We start from the raw sequence: 18,907 nt of genomic DNA on the forward strand, positions 1-18,907 counted from the left end.
GAATCTCCGAGGGCAGACCGCCGACAACCACGCTCTCAAGCGCGCGCCTTTTACGCTATTTCTGTAAATACGATATCCCTGGAATGCACGTTTTAACGAGCCAGTTACATTTCTTTGCATTCTTAGAGATTATAGTTTTTGTTTTGTGTTCATGTTTCTAACAATTGGCCAAGTTAGTAGTTAGTTTATGGGATAGGAATTCTGCCAGATCACAGGCACTAGGCGCCATTTTCTACTTCATTTGGAAGAGAAAATTATCCTGAAATGAAGATTTGATTGACAGCTGCATGTCGTGATATGATTGGTTGAAATGGGGTAGAAATTTGATAGTAGGCTACTGGGTGACGTCAGCAAACTGTACATTACTGTTATCAATGAAATCTTGAAAAATTAACTTTTGATGTGAAAAAGTGTGAAAAACTAAAGAAATTAGACTTTTGTGATTTTGTTTGCATACATTATTAAATAGGTGCACTGCATACCCAGGTATTTGAACTAAAAGAAAAGAAAAGTCATTTATGAGTTCAGCTCGACTTTAAGGCTCAAACCAAGCCAACAAGTCTTCCAGAGAAGACTAACCCCCTGTCCCTGTCCATGTCCTCTGGACATGCCAAAACTATTTAGATACTTACCGTTTTGCTCACTGTTGTGGTTTCTCTCTCCTTCTTCCACCAGAAACACAATACAATGCTCGTTTGGAGCATAGACTCTAAAAAGAGATTGGTTTGGTTTGATAGCAACAGCCTTGAAACAGCAAAGGCGCCATCTTGAGGCGAGTTTAACTCCATGTTTGGCTAGTTTAACAGACAAACGTCAACTTTTACTGAAACAAAGCATAATGTTAACTACCGAACACACTCTCTGTGATGCTCCGGTGAGATAATAGAAAGAGGTGACGGTGGGATACGTCCTTCATGTCACTGTCTGTCACTGACTCACGTCGTTTTACCGTCTGCAGGTTCACCCTGATGCGCTCGTGCTGCCGGTGGAGTCCGCAGCAGCGCGCGTCCGTGACGGAGCTCATCAGGAAGCTGCACGCGGGGGAGAAATCAGCCAATGGGAGGACAGTTATCCGCGTGCCCGAGCCGCTGAACATGGAGAAGTACCTGAGGGAGGCGGGATATGGAGAGGCCTACAACTACGCTCTTTTCTGATTGGCTCCGAGTCGGATCAGTCAAAAAAAACGGTGCTCCTCGTCCCGCCCCCTGGAAGCTGTTTGCACTAAAGAGGCTGCCAGGCGTCCAGGGGCACATTTCTTTGGGCCAGTTTCAAAGAACTTGAATATAAAAAAAATGCACATTCCAACGAATTATTTTGCAGGACACCGACCTTCTCCAAAGAGACTGCTGAAAGGTGTTTGAAGCACACTCACTTTACAAGAACTATAATATTGAAAGAGTAATATATGACGAAAATGTAAATACTGTCTGTAAAATGTAATGTTAGGCTACTTTAAATGGCCCATTCTAAAGAAAAAGATTACAGCATGCATGTTCCTTGCATGTTTTATGAGCTGCTGAACAGCCAACAGGGAGAGGACAGGACCGACAGGTGTACTGTAGGCCAGTGATTCCCAACCAGGGGTACGTGTACCCCTAGGGGTAGCCTACTTGTCAAGTAGGCTACCCCTAGGGGTACACGTACCCCTGGGTACGTCAAGTAGCATTTGAGCAGCTTGAAAGATTGGGGATTACATACAATGTATTTCCAAAATGATAAAAAAACAATATTCCAAGTAATTTTATAGGCCCATCTTGGTAAAACTGATGACTTTTTCCAGTTGAAATTGGAAGAATTGTGTTAAACAGGAGTCATTCAAATGATTTCCATTCAATAATCAGCTGTGTTAGAGATGCCTATGTAACGGCGTTGTGTAGGTGGTACTTGCAGCAACCCATGTTGAGGGCTTGCCCAGGGGTGGTTACGAAACCGCCGACCTTCGGCTTGGGAGTCAAAGACACTAACCACTCCACAAATAGCTATAGCTCCCTTGGCGGAGCTGATTAACATGCCCTTATACTGGGGGAGTGAGTTTAACCAATCCACTCGCTACCACTCGGGACTCACGAGGAATCCGTGCCGATTCACCTCGGTTACACCTAGTAAAAGTGTAATATGAGTTTACTAGAACAGGTTGAGGAGGATCATCAGCAGCATGCATGAGTGAGGGGTACTATTGGCATGGCAAAACAGCTCAAGCTGGTACAGAAGAAAACAAAAAGGACTCATGCCAGGAGTGACTGTGTCACTGCTGGATGAAGCAGGGTTGAAAAATAACATGTGTTTCTCAGTCTTTCTCCAACTTGAGGCTGAAAAATATAAGCTGCAATGATGTGTTTTCACTTGTCATCAGAGGCAACCATTCTTCTCCCTAGTAGTATTCACTTAACTTGGGGAAGCAAAATGGCACAAGTGAAGGCAACCCATACAAAGTCTGACGTGCAAATAAATTAATAACAGGGTTCCCACACCGGCTTAGAGCAAATTCAAAGACTTTTCAAGGAATTTCCAGGACCAACTCCCTCAAATTCAAGGATCCAACATGCATACTTTGAAACATGGATCAAGGTTATTAATTATAACTGAGATTTTTTGTCATGAGAACTAGCAGGCTTTGCACAAAGGATATAAATTCAAGCACTTTCAATGACGATGTCCACTTATGTCTAAAAAAGGTTTCAAGGCTTTGCTTCTTTTTCTTTTTTCCAAATTCACAAACTTAAGGATTTCAAGGACCTGTGGGAACCCTGTAATGAATAAATACATGAGGCGATACTCCATCATTCCTCACACAGGCTAGATCTCCCATTTCAAAAATAAAAGCACAACCATCACAGCTTTTAAAATTGCTCCTCGATTATTTATTTACATCGATATTATTCACCTCGCCATCAAAGCTTCCAAACCAGTCCCACCCAAGATTTTGCAGTTTTTCCTGGTATCGCAAGCAAAACAAATTGTTTCTTTTCTTTGAAAAGGTTTCGAGGCCTTTTGCAGAATCGCCCGTTACTTTGTGAGGAAAGTGCTACGTTTTAGAAGAAATGAGTCGAGGAACGAAACGGTAACGATCTGCTGAACAAAATGCTTTTGTTACAGAATGTGGTGATTTGGAAAAGAAAACTGGGGCTTATGTCACTTTTAACGCAGTGCAAGTGCAGATGCGGAGGGACCTGTTGATTTTGCAGGGAAAAAATCACGATATTAAGATGATACTACAAAATCCTGGGGCGACTGCGAAACATAAACACACAGTTATCAAAGGTTATTATTCCGTTTGGAAAGAGAATATTGTAATAGCCACAGTCACTAACAATAAAGCCGAAAATAGCTAGCTAGGTATGTAAATAGTGTACATGTAGGTAGATACAGAATATGTGACAAAGCTATGAGGAAGACAGCAAGTTTCCTTGATCAAGGTAGCTACTACTTTTCAGTCATGTTTTTTTTTGGTGGGGGGGGAGGCAACAGATGTCATTGCTTGAAGTGACAAATCGTAAAAAAGTAAGCACTAAATATAAAAGGAATTATATGAAAAGCAGTTTTAAAAAGGGACAATCCTCGTCTAAACCTATTGTAGAGACTACTGAGAAAGGCCACAAGGTTCACAGGTAACATGAAGAAAAACTCCTACAGTAAACAGCTTAAACAAGGTCATCCAGCAAACAAATGTGCATTTAAATATAAAGGCAAATATTACACTTATTACAGTATAGTTTGAAGGTGTTGTCATTCACAAACTCACTCACTCATTTCCCTTTTTCATTCATCCTAAACGTCAGTCCACAATCTGTGCCTGCGAGCCCCGTCTTCACTTCCCTTCTGCTCACATCTTAAAGATACTTGAAATCAAGGTGATGGTGTCACTGTAAGCCCTTACTGTGAGTCTGTATCTCCTTCAGCTTGTCTTTTTCATCTTCATGTCTGCCCAAAATCAAACCCCAGATGTTTTCTCAGAAGAGTGGACAAATCCTTAAAAAAAAAAAAAAAAAAAAGAGCAGTGAAATATTTTCTGTGCAATATGATGTAACAAATGAGACAACACAGCACCAGTGTCTCCTGCATTACATTACTGTCTTCCCTGGGGAAACTAAGCAGGTACTCCTTGGATGGGAGACTGGTGCTGGAAGTGGTTTTGGAGGACCAGTAAGAAGAGCTCTTCCCCTCTGGTCTGATGAATAATCTGGTCTGCCAATGCCCCAGGGCAGAGACAGGGACTCTGTCCTGTGAGTGAGGACCGTCCTTCGGATGAGACGTTAAACCGAGGTCCTGACTCTGTGGTCATTAAAGATCTCATCTGCACTCTTTGCAAGAGTAGGGGTGTAACCCCGGTGCCCTGGGGGGTGTAACCCCGGAAGTAGGGAAACCTTCACATCAGTCGTTCAGATTGTTAATGTGGGCGGGGCTTGATTTTGGACACGGAAGTAGGGAAACCTTCACATCAGTCGTTCAGATTGTTAATGTGGGCGGGGCTTGATTTTGGACACGGAAGTAGGGAAACCTTCACATCAGTCGTTCAGATTGTTAATGTGGGCGGGGCTTGATTTTGGACACAGAAGTAGGGAAACCTTCACATCAGTCGTTCAGATTGTTAATGTGGGCGGGGCTTGATTTTGGACACGGAAGTAGGGAAACCTTCACATCAGTCGTTCAGATTGTTAATGTGGGCGGGGCTTGATTTTGGACACGGAAGTAGGGAAACCTTCACATCAGTCGTTCAGATTGTTAATGTGGGCGGGGCTTGATTTTGGACACGGAAGTAGGGAAACCTTCACATCAGTCGTTCAGATTGTTAATGTGGGCGGGGCTTGATTTTGGACACGGAAGTAGGGAAACCTTCACATCAGTCGTTCAGATTGTTAATGTGGGCGGGGCTTGATTTTGGACACGGAAGTAGGGAAACCTTCACATCAGTCGTTCAGATTGTTAATGTGGGCGGGGCTTGATTTTGGACACGGAAGTAGGGAAACCTTCACATCAGTCGTTCAGATTGTTCATGTGGGCGGGGCTTGATTTTGGACACAGAAGTAGGGAAACCTTCACATCAGTCTCTCAGATTGTTAATGTGGGCGCAGATCTTGAGGGCGGGACCCAGCTTGATGTTCATGGTGGACATGAGATGTTCCTCCTTCAGCAGCAGCAGCGCCTGTCCGTCAATCTCCTGAGACAGGAACTGGCAGGCCAGCTCCTCACAGCCTGCCAGGAGGAGGAGGAGGAGGAGGAGGAGGAGAGGGAGAGAAGATGGGGAAGAGGAGAGGAAAATCAGGGAATGATGGATGGAGAGAAAGAGTTGTGTGGAAGAAGGTGGGAGGAGATTAGGAGCAGAGAAAGAGGACAAAAGCAGAGAAGGAATAGAGAAAAGAGCAGTAGAGAAAGAGTGGATGAATAGACATTAGAATGGAAATAAGAGTGAGAAAGAAAGAATATAAGAAAAGGAGGAGTTAATACAATTTAGCGAAAATGAATTGAATCACATTATGGACTTACTGCCTATCATCATCACTACTCTGACATCGCCAGCCACACCAATTAGCAAATGAGTCTGGAATCTCTCATTTTGATGTCCATCTCCAGGGTGGGCGTTACCGAAGGGGGCATTCCCAAAAAACAATCAGAGCGACTGAAACATGTAAACAAACTAATGTTACTGATCAGCTGGTTTGCCAAAAGCCATGAGATCAGCTGTTACAGCGAGCCGCTCATTATCGCCAAATAAACCCCGACAGACGGGGTGATGCACGACGTCGACGTGAAGCAACCGTTAAATTGACCGGACTTCTTTCTGTGGATTGATATGACTGGACGTGCTCCTCCAGAGTCCATCAGAACAGTGAGCATAGCAACAGTCTGCTAGCAGCAGTTTTTATACAGAAATAACAGAATAATGCCGCGATCGACCAATCAGATAAGTAATAAACAAAGCCATGTAATAGAGGGGCTGTGATTGGTTCGGCGGTTTTCATGGGAGCAGGGGCAGATACATCTGCCGGAGCAAATGAAACATGAGCTCACAGTTTCATCAGGTCCCCAGGCTACATCATCACACCAAACTTTAATGGAAGCTATTAGCAGCATATTTGATTACAAAGAGATTCAGCAAAGACGTCATTGAATATGATGCCGGTACAAGATCAAATAAACATTAATGATAGAGAGAAAGCTCGGAACCCAGCAGAACCTCGGCAAAGAACGTACATTGGTAAGAACCAAATGCTAATAGGTTGTTCCACTGCAACATCGGCGCACAGCAAATCTGCCATTTTGGCCTGAAGGAGACACCTCTGATTGGCTGTCATGGTTCTGTGCTTTTGTCTCATTGGCCAAGGAGGCACCCCCCCCCCCCCCCCCGCCAAAATGGCAGCAGCTCTGTTGTCAAGAAAGCACCAGAATTTCGACTCTTGCCGTCAATACTCTTTGACCACTCTTTCCCCTTTCCTGTGATACGAGATATCACCAAGGACATGTCTGTTCAAAGATAACATTACAAAGTCATATTACATTGAGGCCATTTACACCTGGCGCTAACATGCGTTTTCTGTGATCAGATTGCAATCAGATTGTTTTATCACTTGAAATGCCAGGTGTAAACACCCCCAAAACACATTGAAGAAGGATTGCAATCTGATCGGCCAAACCACCTCCGGAGGTGGTCAGGGATGCATTGTATACACATTGAACACAAGTGTAAATGCAATGTGTCCTCTCAATCTGGATACACCAACTTTATGCGGATTGAGAGGACAACCATTTCTGCAATCAGATTGCAATCTGATGGCAGAAACCACATGTTAACGCCAGGTGTAAATGGCCTCATAGGTATCACAATCTTCACGGACACATTACATTGTGTATAGTCATATCTTAGCTAATGGTAGCAAAACGTTAGCAACCTAGCTAGCTAACGTATAGCCACATGAAAGGAGTTCGCCTAAAGTCAGATCACCAACTTCCTCCTTATTTCTGGCAAACAATAATTCATGTCATCTTAAAAATATGTCCGCAACCAAACCTATCAGGCCTTTTCCAAAACCTTTAATGTTCAAATGGAAATAAAGAGGAAGTTGGTGAGTGAAAAGCGGTGATACTCATCGGAGGTCAATTAACGAGGGAGGGACTGTTTTTACTTTTTGACGACGGATTATCACACTATGCACTGAGCGAAACTCCAATTCTCAATCACATCTGTATTTTCTTAAAGGGCTCATATAAACCTTCCAACCTTGTAGTGAGGAAATAAACTGAGACACTTCCTCAACGCTCCAGTGGGCGGGGCTTCCAGGCAGGTGGGCGGGGCTTCCTGACAGCTCCAGGGAGAGCGGAGGAGGAGGCGGCTGGTGGCAGGAGGCAGAGGAGGCAGGGGAGAGGGACATGGGCTCGTCTTCCTCCTCCTCACCGCTGGACACCTCGTCTGAATGGCTGGACTCTGAACGACACTGAGGAGAGGAGAGGAGAGGATAGGATAAAGAGGAGAGGAGAGGAGAGAGGAGAGGAGAGGAGAGAGGAGGATAGAGAGGAGACGACAGAGGAGAGGAGAGGATAAAGAGGAGAAGAGAGAAGAGAGGAGACGACACAGGAGACAGGAGGATAGAGAGGAGACGGCAGAGGAGAGAAGAGGATAGTGAGGAGGAGACAACAGAGGAGAGAGAGGAGAGAGGAGAGGAGAGAGAGGAGAGGAGACAACAGAGGAGAGAGAGGAGAGGAGAGGGGAGAGAAGAGAGGATAGAGAGGAGAGGAGACAACAGAGGAGAGAGAGGAGAGAAGAGAGGAGACGACAGAGGAGGGAAGAGGATAGAGAGGAGAGGAGACAACAGAGGGGAGAGAGGAGAGAGAGGAGAGAAGAGAGGAGAGGAAGTTTATTTATATAGCATCTTTCGGGAGCAGAGAAAGTGCTTCACAGTGGGGGAAAGCATACACAGACATAAAACACAATACATGAAAACACAATAAAAACAGAAATAAAGAGAAAATTACACAAATGCAAGTCTAAACAATTTGGGTATTGAGCTGCTTTTTAAAGTTGTCCACAGATCCACAGGTGCGAGCAGGTTCTGCTTCTACAAGGTTCTGTTGCAGCTAAAAAGACTAAAATAGAATAAATAATATATTAATTATATTGCACTTTCTATAATATATGATTTCATTTATATTGTCCCCCACCAAAGGGGGAACGATCTCCATGCGTCCGTCTATCCATACGTTAGTCACACTGTAATGTTGACTTTGTGCCGCTAGGGGGCGGCATTGACAATGACTGAGACTGACGCAAGGGTGAACCTAACCTACACTGGTTTGGGACATCAACATTAACATGTTCACAGTACTTTTCCCTAGGCAAGTTATTATGTGTAGCCCAAGCATGTCATCGCCGTCTGACAACTGCTTTAAGCTGTACTGTTACTGAAATAAAGGGGTTTGGTTTTGAAGGTGTACTCGATACGAAAACAAAACCCTGTAGTCTGGAGTGGACTTTGGTTTTCTTTTGGTTGCTTTTGTGAGAGTGTGAAATGATGGAGTAAGCTCCAGACCTCCCACACCTGTGCAGGAAGGCCTGCCGTCTCGCCTCACCTTGACAGGTATGGGCCTCCCTGCGATCTTGGCGCTGGCGATTTCGGAGCTGGTCCTGCGGGGAACCCTCCGCCTGCCCACCCCTCCCTCCTCGTCAGACAGCGACAGCTGCCCCAGGCCTGGTTCTGCCCCCTGGACCCCGCCTGGAGGACCCTGGCTCTGCACGCGCAGCCGGAAGTGCTGGCTGAAGCTGAGGTTGTACCTGGGGAACCAATACATACTGTATCGTAGACAAACAGTAACATATACGGTACTGAAGCCAAGACGAGCAACACATCTTTTTTACCCATTTGCACCAATACAGAGTATTTAACCAATACACATGTAGTGGGCAAAGGGACAAATGCAAAGCAGAACAATGTATTCACATATATTCACACATATATTCACAGTCTATTTCAAACAATGCAACATTTATGCATTGTTTACATAGTGTAAACATATGACATACATGATAGCACAGTGTGCGCTGTAACGTGGAGCAAATTCAAAACGGAGAAAGACATCAACAAAATTGGATCGTAATGTGATTTGACATTTAAAAGAAACATAACATGCCAAGGTTCGAGACAATAGTGAGTGAAGTGTGGCTCCGTCACATTTGACATCAAACATAAAAACAGACACAGCTTACAAACAACTACATGCTATGAAATATACAGCTGTAGCCACCTGAGAAATCACACCTCTCTGCATGCTTGACACCCTGATATAATCACACCTCTCTGCATGCTTGACACCCTGATATCAGACTGAATTTCTCAACTCGTTAAACACTCCATTTCCTTCTTCAGTCTGACATTGCCTCCACTCTAACTGGTTTCCACAAGGGAAATCCCCCAATCCCCAACCAATCACTAGAGACCAACGTATCCGCCTGAATCTAATTCAGTCGGGAGAACGCAAAAAAACATCAGCCATTTGTATAAATGCCTTAATGGCAGAGTGCTGTTCCCATTTCAAAGTAAGCGATACTTTTAATCGATTTAGAACAGCCCTCGACAGGAGCGTCTCTCACTGCACTACGGTTGCTTCCTTTCTGAAAGGAACTTTCTTTTATTCTTCTTTCAGTTATCAAGAGGCAAAAGGAATGATCTGAGAAAGACTTTTTTGTTACAATATGCCTTCCTGGCTCTAACCGACACCATTTGAGAAGGCAACAACAGTGTCTGCTGCAGTCGTACGTTGATTTCTAAGATGGCTGCCCCTGTATATATTAGATGCCATGCATGTCAAAGTACCTCTTGGCACAACTCATGGAGCAGAACCTTTTGGTGCCTCTGAACTGGCTGACAGGAGCGAAGTTCTTACAGTACTCACACTTCAGAACTGAGAGGGAACAGAGAGTAGAGGAGATGGTCAGACACGGAAATTTCTTTTTTTGAATGATTTGGATGCACAACTCAGTCCAACTTCACATTTACAATTTAAATGTTAAACCATTACAACAGCCACAGGGGTGTTTTATAGAGACAGTCGGCATGTCTGGGAACGCCTATATACAGGCTCTAGGAACGCCCGCAATAGACGCTGGGTTAGCTGGCTCAGCCTGGCTGGGGGCGTGGTCAGGGTGGGGTAAATCCCCCGTTCTATCCATTCAGCAAAGTTAGAATTTAACCGATAGCCCAGCCCAGGCAGACACGATCGGGGATTTAACCACCGCAGTAAACGCACATCTGAGCAGACGTCTTGTGTTCTGCTCTAGAACCCCCAAACCTGTAGTTTAGAGCCACAGCACCATCTTTTGGTGAGTCAGCCCATGAGATATATCGGCAGTTTTACCCCACTCGCGCGCCAGCCGTTTAACATTTTGTGGGCGTTCCCACACATGCCGACTGTCTCTATAGATTATTAAAGGACTTCTTCAACTGCACCAAGAACTCGGCAGGCAGTTCCGCCTCCAGATGACGTGTTTGGCGTCATTTGGAGACAGAAGTAAACAGATGTTCTGCTCAAGGGCGACTGTTCGTACTACACATTTAAACATGAGTGACAGTATGAGCACGAGAGTTCACCTGGAGTTCACCTGAGATGTAGTCACCTGGAAGGGGTTACGCAATTGCTCGACTGTGATGTCATCAGTGATGTCACTCATGCAAATATTGAATGCATTTGCAATTGCTTAACTGTGATTTTTTTTGTGCTTTTAAAGGTCATGCAATGCGGAAGATCAAACTCGAGTCTATTTTGGGGACCACATTAAAAGTACTGTTTGTTGGCCCCAGTGAGAATTTCAACTCGAAGGGCCGAAATGTCCTAATTTCCAACGTGTCTGGATTGAAGGCAGCATTACTATCAGATCAGTTTGTCTGTTACCTGTTGCCGTGGTCACAGCCTCTGACTGATTGGTGTCTGGACTGTCAGTCAAATCTTCACCAGCCGGCTCCTTCACTGGACCACACACCTGTCAATCAAGCAAAAAAAAGGCATCAAGAATCAGTAAGGCACTTTTAAATAAAATTCATTGTAGGTATTTATTGTCCTTTACAGTATGAGGAAAAAACGGTTTTATAGTTCGTTTGAGATGTGTTTTTCCCCTAAGAAGAGACTGAAAAATTCAAACAGATTAAAAGATGAAAGAAAATAAGTTATGCTGTGCTTCGGTCTAAGCTCTTTTGGCAGGGCAAACCTCAGGAACTACAGATCCCATGTACTCACAGGGAACGGCTCCGCCCCTTCCTGGATGACAAAGCCCTCGATGAGGTGCGTGAGGACGTGAGGTTTGACCACGGCCTGAGGGGGAGGGGCTCGCTCCGCCTGACCCGCCCCCCCATGGGACACCGCCAGTGCGGGGGAGGAGGGGCAGGGGGAGGGGGAGGCAGGGGGCGTGCCCGGGTCTGGACAGGACAGGACAGGGAGGGAGAAGAGACAAGAAGGTTTAAGGAGACGGCAAGTAGTTTTGTTTCTTTGAACCCAGTTTATTTTATTTTAGTTATCATTTTTAATCATTATTATGTTATTGTGTTTTATGTTTCAGGTACATGACATACATACATGACATATTAAGCCTAGCCTAAGCTCAGATGTGATGTTTCTGTTATTGTTACTCTGTCTTCTCCTATCAGTCAGTTCATATTAGCAGATATGCGTCACATCCTAGAATAGATAGATATACTGTGAACAGTCATCCAAAAGAAATCTGTTTCCTCTGTCTGCAGCTGCGGTACTTGGGGGCATAATTATGACTAGTTTTATCCTATATCTGTCTCTGTTTGGGTCCAAGTTGAGGTTGTACTGTACTGCTAACATGTTTTTGAATCATAATCAAATCAGCACTTAGTAGTAAAACATCTGTACTTGCATTTATTTTAGTTGTAGGTGATTAGACTAATTTGCAATGCTAATTACTGGTCTGCACCTGCAACAGTCAATAATAACTCAACCTAAATAACAGGCAGTAGGTGGAAATCTATTTGTAATGTTAAATATTTATTTGCACTTTGTGATTTCAGTGATTCTGATTTCTTGCTACCTGCTTCGACGTTATTGGCTGGGAGTGCCGAGGCGTGATCTCTGACTGGCTGGAGCCGCGGGGGGGAGGGGCCATCTTCGCCATTGGCCGAATTGGATTCCGACTTCCTTTTTAGCGAGCCAGGCATCTGCTTTCCCTAAGAAATAAATACAGAAATCAAATCAGATCAGGGCATTCGAGGCAAATTACTAGTTGCAATGAGTGCGGTGAAGCTGCTTTGTGAAGTGACTTTCAAACATCCATAACAATATGAATGGGATATATCTAAGAACTAAGCTTGTTATGGCCGGTTAGAGCAAAGGTTCTCATACATGTTCATGTTATGGACCCAGAAACATTACACCTCAGATGCTATTGAATCAGATTTTGTGGGGATCCGTATGGGACAAGTTTAGTTGTTGTTGATTCAGTATTAACTATTGTTTAGTTTATTTTATTTCCTACTTTTTTCAATCTTGCATAATTTAAAAGTGGGATCATTTCCAGTTAATTGAGTTGTTGTGAAATTAAACTACATCTCATTTATCACAAACCCCATCAAAGACCCCTGGTAGTCCCCGGCCGGACCCCCCCCCCCCCCACACACACACACACACACACACACACACACCTCACCCCCATTGAGAACCACAGAGTCAGGGGATCAGGCATGTGGGTGGGATAGAGCCAAAAAAAGAGAAAATAATAAAAAAGCACATAATGTAATTGTGAACAGAAAAAAAAATTGAGGAAAAGAATGGGAGTTGTGTGTCAAAAAATATATAATCCAGGGGCTGGTTGCACAAAGCACCTTAAGTTAAAGGCACTGTGTGTGATTTTTTTGTCCACTAGATGTCGCCATTTCAAACCATAACAAAACTTGTTTACACAAACAATCTCGATCCCACCCACCAGCGCACAGCACTTCCTGGTTCCCCCACCTCCCTCCCTCCCTCCCTCCCAAGCAACGGAGATATAAACAACTATTTTGTGCATAGCCTACCTACTGCAGACGTAAGTACATAAAACAAGCACGAATGCATCTCGGCTATGTATTTGGCTTGAGTAATGACAAATTTCACATGATAGTCATAAACCTTTAGGATATTGACAATAGTCCGCTTGGTAAGACTTATTTGTATAATCTGCTAACCGATCAAAATCCATGTAATGGTTACATGGATTTTGAAAAGGTTACATTGTAACCTAACCTTTTGCATAGCCTGCCCTATTGCTAAGTACGGTTAGGCAAAACGTTGTCTAAAACCAGGTTGACATAGCTAAATTAGGATGATTTCAATTCAATGTTGGGGACATCGCTAGCTAACCACAGCTGTCTGTCAACAGTGAGTAGCTTAGCCTGTGTTTTTGTTCGTCTGCTAATACCAAGACATGGCCAAAATGTATTCATAGTGCAACGCTAGTATTTTCTCATTGTTAGAGTTGTTCAAACTAATTTCAAACGCTTGAATCACTGCTTTTTTTTTTAGGCAGGCAAACCAAGCTGTATGCCTGAAGCCCAGGCTAGCACCAGTGGGACAAAGAGGAGACAGGGTCGCAGAGAGGAAGGTCGGCTGTAGGACGATAGCAGATCTTGTCGACATCCTGAAGAACCGCATAGCTGATGGAACTGGTCACGTCATTCTGGTGTAGCCCATATTTTAGTTTTGCAAATAAAGTATTTTTTCTGATAAACGAAGTTGTGAAATCAATGTACTGAGAAACATCACATACACTGTCTATTATATAAAGTAGGCTATATATACACAGAAACACAAATACTGGTAGGCACTAGGCTACTGTAGCTAGACACACTCAGCTTTAGGCAAATCTAATGTTACAATGGAGAATAGTGGCCAAGAGACATGGATGAAGTCATATCAACTTTATTGGTGTACAGAAGATTGCAGACAGCAAACATCTAAACATCAAAGATGATAGAACATGTATTATACAGGTTTGCTATAAAAGCACAATTTCTCCATCTCAAATATCATAATGGTGGGTCCACTTGTTTTCTATCTTGTCATCTTCTGGATGACTGGATGACTGGCACCTTGAAAATCAGACAAATGGAAACGTGTTTAGTATTAATTTGAATCATCTATTTTGTAGCTGGTAGATATCAAGGCAGGGTTCCTCCACATTGTCATGAATTAGATACTTTTACCAAACCTTGATTTGTTTGGACGGTGTTACAGCTATTTTCTAATGTAACGTTGCTTAGTGAGATAGAATAGAACAACAAACTGCTAACATTAGCGAAGCTAGCTTTTCTCCATGGCCTTTCTAAGTGTTTACACATTACTATACCGTTCTGCGTCATAGTGACAGCAACTGGACGTAATTATAACAGAAAATGCATGCGAAATTTGTAATGGGAAGTAACGTTATGTCATTCATGTCAACTTGTCACCAGAATGTCTGTGTATAAGTTATACACGAACGACAAGCTAATCAAATCCTGCAGCAGGCTACACTAGCAGTGTAAAGTCATTTGAATAGCCGTGAAAAGCAACAGTTAGCCAAGTGATTACAACATTCACAGAACAAATTCACAATATCGATAACAACTTGTACATTTCGCTATCATGCGTAACGTTACTGAAATGGGACATGCAAACGCGATAACGTTACTTACCGTGTGTGTACAGGAGAACACGCCAGCTCCGAGTCACTTTGCAGGCCAGATATAGCTGCTCGTAGGGCTCTCCATCTAGTGAAAGCCAGACCGGCAAGGTTGACTCTGGTCTGAGACATTTCTTTTCGGCGGCGATTTGGCTAAAGTATGAAACCGCATATATAAGGTGGATCAGGGAATGGAATATCAGGAATGCCCGCATCAGGGTTCCGCCATCTTGGTCTACAAAATTCTGTTTTGGGCTGTGGGCTGGGAGGGGCTCACTAGGTCGGCTTCTCGGGGGAGGGGTTTCTATGTAAACAGGTTCGGGGAGTAGCTCTACTCTCCAAGAGGGCCATCACAACACAGGGAGGGGGCGTGGCTTAGTTGTAAACACAGAAATAAATCACTATACCTCCTCTATATATACAAGGTATTGGTTTGGGGATATTTAATAGTGCAGAATCTTACACACAGTGCCTTTAAGATGTTCCTTAGAGTCCGAGTTAAGGTGTCCATAAAATAAAATCAGCTGCAAAACACCCTTAAGTCTTCTCTTTAAGGTTAAACATATTAAGGAAAACATAAGCACAAGGTTTAAGGGTGTTTTGTGCAGCCGATTCTATTTTAACGACACCTTAACTCGGACTCTAAGGAAACTCTGCAACCGGCCCCAGGTCTTTAAAAGAACAGCAGACAGCTGATCGATGTGAGCATCTGACCTGTGACGTCTGACTTCCCGTTGACTCTCCGTTGGTGGTCACGCCGGCCGCCGCCGCCGCCGCTCTCTGCTCCTCCACCACCAGGGGGAGTGAGAGGGAGGAGCGAGAGAGCGAGGAGGACAGAGCGGGGGACAGGGAGGGGGCGGGGCCTCCGTTCTGCATGGGCGCCGGGCTCTGATTGGCCTGCGGGTGAACGTGAGACACCTGGGCCAATGGGGGCGGCGCCTCTTGGGGCGACTGTAGGCTCTTTAGCCCCACCCCCCGGCCCACCACCCCACCCTCTCTGGAGGCGGCGATGGACGCCACCATGGTGAGGAGGCCGGACGGGCCGCTGAGCACCGAGGCTCCGTCCTGGCTGCAGCCGGCTCGGGCCAGGGCCAGAGCCTGGGGGTTCCCCAGCACCGTGCTCTGCCTGGCGCCTACGATTAGGGGTGGACAATACATCAATATCATTATCAATCGCTCAATCATAACTTCCAATATTTTCAATAGATTATACAATATATAACACCTTATTTACAGCCCTTTCATTACAGGATGCTGAGTCAAGAATAACAAGAGTTGGCACATTGGTTTGTCAGACATGTTTGCAGATGCAGAAATCCACTGTGACAATAAATGGGTGTTCTTGGCAGTTTTTCCTGCGGTCTTTGCAGTGTTAACACACTAACTGACTAATATCGTAATAATGATCGTATTGACTGATATAAAGAAGTATGTTTGCGATATAGATCTTGGCTATATCATCCAGCCCTACCGACGATCTGCACGGGGATGTGCGGAGGCGGGGGCGGCTGGGCGGAGCAGCAGGGCGCCGGGGGGGCGGGCAGGATGGGAGGCGGGTTCCTGGAGGGCAGCTGTAGCGGCAGACGCAGCCCCTGGAAGTAGGGATGTTAATAATTAACTGTTTCACCTACAGTGGGGGTGAGGGGGAAATCCATACAGTATTGCAATATTTTGCGTGGCAATATTGTATCGATACACCGACACTAAGTATCGATCTTTTGAAATTGAAGTATCATCGCATCGTGACTTAAGTATGGTGATAATATAGTATCGTGGGGCCTCTGGTGATATCCACCTCTAATTTAACCCGTTAACCGACAACACTGTCAGAAGTTTGACCGATTAATAGTTAAACATAATAAAATGCCTGGTAAAAGAAAAATAAGCTATACAATCTATTTTCTTAATACAACTCACGGGGAGAAAACAAATGTTATTAAGTTAAGTTAGGTTGCAACACATGTGAGTTCAGAGAAATTGTGGAATTTTATATTTTTATATTTTAATTTTCTCCTGAACTAGGCATGGGCATCAATAATCGAAAATCGATAATTGATCGTTAAGGAATCATGTTGATCATGTGGAATTTTGATCGATTATTATTATTAATTTTTTTTTATCAAATAGATGTGCTGAAAGAGAAAAGAAAAAAAATCAGTTCTAATGATCATCCGCTTATAGTGATCACTATAAGCGGAGTGCACTGTAGTACATTCATAGTGCACCTTGTTGGTTAACGGTTGATGATCGGTTGACGAGGGCCGGCTCGCGAAAAAGAAAATTCTAAATGGCCGTCCCCTACCTGTAAGGTTTTGGGCTGGATCGGAACGGGCCCGTTGCCGTGGCCCGACTTCTCGCCACCGAGGGAGGACTTCTGCAGCGGCTGCACCACCAGCGTCTGAGCGCCGCCTGCCGGCTTGATGGTGGCCGTGCCGAGCGGGTAGCCGTGGGGCTGCGAGGCCGAGCTGGACGTGGGCACCAGGATGTGCGTAGCGGCGGCCGCGGCCGCGGTCACGGTGCTGAGCGCCCGGGGCCCGTGCAGCAGCAGCTGGGACAGAGGGATGGAGGAGGTGGAGGAAGAGGAGGACTTGAGGTTGGAGGGCTGGGGGTAGGTGGGGATCTTGATGTGGGGCAGCTGGGCCGCCGGCAGGCTGGGCTTGGTGGGAGACTGGACCAGGGAGTAGGCAGCTGAGGGAAGGAGGGAAGGGGGACATGAAAATAAAACGTTTACACCACAAGAGGGGGCTCACAAATGACTTAAACCCGCATTGTTTCTGATGGCCAGCAGGGGGTGACTCCACTACCTGACTCGCTCCTCTCTGGGGCTTCCGTCTTCACCCCGACACCCTTGGGGCTGGAGACACCCCTCATGGCCAGGTTCTGCACCTGGGAGGCCGGGGAAATATCAAGCAGAAGCAAAGGAGTAGAGATGCAATTCAGAACCGGTGGGAAATGCATGACAATGAAAACTTTTCCTACACAAGGGAAAATAAATGTGTCCCAAGCTATTAACCCCCCCCCCCCCACACACACACACACACACACACACACACACACACAGATTAGGTCTGGACACACAGATCCGACTTGAGAATCAGATTTGTGGCAGTGCGGACACACTCCCAAATCAGATTTGGGAAACCAATCAAGATAATGATGATTAATGACTTTATCAGCAAATCAGATGTGCCTGTAATGTGAACATGGCCTTAGAAACCCTGCTGGAGACGAAAATCATCCAGATTCAAAAAGTCCAATAAAATAATGTTGCTCCACGTTCATTCCACAAACCTGGTCATTATCTGATTGGCTGCTGGCAGAGGTAGTGTGTGTCACTTCCTGTTGATGCTGCTGAGCCTGTGGTTGCTGGGTGACCGTTGCTACGGCAGCGGTCGCCGTGTTGCCGGGCATGAAGATGAGCTGTGAGGAGATGGGGGCCCTCAGAGAGCGGTTCACCTGGAAGAAGCAAGTCATTGCAGTTTTTTAATATGTATGTACGTTTTGTTGCTGTATTCAAAGTGATTGATAAAAATGCACCAGCTGGCTTGTTGTTACAGTGTAACAGCAGTCCAGTGAGACTCACCCTCAGGTACATCTGGCCCTGCCCTCCTGCCGTTCCGCCCAGCAGCACTGATTGGCTGATGGTGGACGTGGCAGTGGCGCCTTGACAAATAGGACGGCTGCTGGTTGTGCACCCGCCTCCCGAGGTTACATTGACCTGAGAGATAAAGCCTTGGTAAAGTCAACTGAGAAAAATGTTGCTTTATGTATAAACCGATCAAAATGTTGCTTTATGTATAAACCAATCAAAATGTTGCTTTATGTATAAACCGATCAAAATGTTGCTTTATGTATAAACCAATCAAAATGTTGCTTTATGTATAAACCGATCAAAATGTTGCTTTATGTATAAACCGATCAAAATGTTGCTTTATGTATATAAACCGATCAAAATGTTGCTTTATGTATAAACCAATCAAAATGTTGCTTTATGTATAAACCGATCAACATGTTGCTTTATGTATAAACCAATCAAAATGTTGCTTTATGTATAAACCGATCAACATGTTGCTTTATGTATAAACCGATCAAAATGTTGCTTTATGTATAAACCAATCAAAATGTTGCTTTATGTATAAACCGATCAAAATGTTGCTTTATGTATAAACCAATCAAAATGTTGCTTTATGTATAAACCAATCAAAATGTTGCTTTATGTATAAACCGATCAAAATGTTGCTTTATGTATAAACCAATCAAAATGTT

The 18,907-nt window shown here is 44.6% G+C and overlaps 2 protein-coding genes across 5 annotated transcripts in view; one reads left to right on the plus strand and one right to left on the minus strand.

Annotated features, from left to right (window-relative positions):
* The window catches only part of styk1a (serine/threonine/tyrosine kinase 1a), a 34,326-nt gene extending 32,868 nt beyond the window's left edge, over nt 1-1,458 (plus strand). For all 3 annotated transcript variants that reach the window (XM_083645801.1, XM_083645803.1, XM_083645802.1), the window contains one exon: nt 959-1,458. In XM_083645801.1, the coding sequence (XP_083501927.1) occupies nt 959-1,154 (196 nt within the window). In that variant the 3' untranslated portion in view covers nt 1,155-1,458. The remainder of the gene's footprint in view (nt 1-958) is intronic.
* A 1,432-nt stretch (nt 1,459-2,890) lies between these two features.
* LOC310784759 (polyhomeotic-like protein 1) overlaps nt 2,891-18,907 on the minus strand; it is a 28,680-nt gene continuing 12,663 nt past the window's right edge. The window contains exons 5-17 of one of the 2 annotated variants that reach the window (XM_083645800.1): nt 18,225-18,359; nt 17,933-18,097; nt 17,446-17,527; nt 16,944-17,329; nt 16,113-16,233; nt 15,356-15,774; nt 12,035-12,170; nt 11,221-11,399; nt 10,879-10,966; nt 9,804-9,891; nt 8,563-8,764; nt 7,217-7,430; nt 2,891-5,193 (exon numbers count right to left, since the gene is read on the minus strand). In XM_083645800.1, coding sequence (XP_083501926.1) covers nt 5,042-5,193; nt 7,217-7,430; nt 8,563-8,764; nt 9,804-9,891; nt 10,879-10,966; nt 11,221-11,399; nt 12,035-12,170; nt 15,356-15,774; nt 16,113-16,233; nt 16,944-17,329; nt 17,446-17,527; nt 17,933-18,097; nt 18,225-18,359 — 2,367 coding nt within the window. In that variant the 3' untranslated portion in view covers nt 2,891-5,041. Of the gene's footprint in view, nt 5,194-7,216; nt 7,431-8,562; nt 8,783-9,803; nt 9,892-10,878; nt 10,967-11,220; nt 11,400-12,034; nt 12,171-15,355; nt 15,775-16,112; nt 16,234-16,943; nt 17,330-17,445; nt 17,528-17,932; nt 18,098-18,224; nt 18,360-18,907 lie in introns of both variants that reach the window. The other variant, XM_083645799.1, reaches the window with a different exon arrangement.

The sequence above is a fragment of the Poromitra crassiceps genome, assembly GCF_964638095.1.
Source record: "Poromitra crassiceps genome assembly, chromosome: 11".
Taxonomy (NCBI): domain Eukaryota; kingdom Metazoa; phylum Chordata; class Actinopteri; order Beryciformes; family Melamphaidae; genus Poromitra; species Poromitra crassiceps.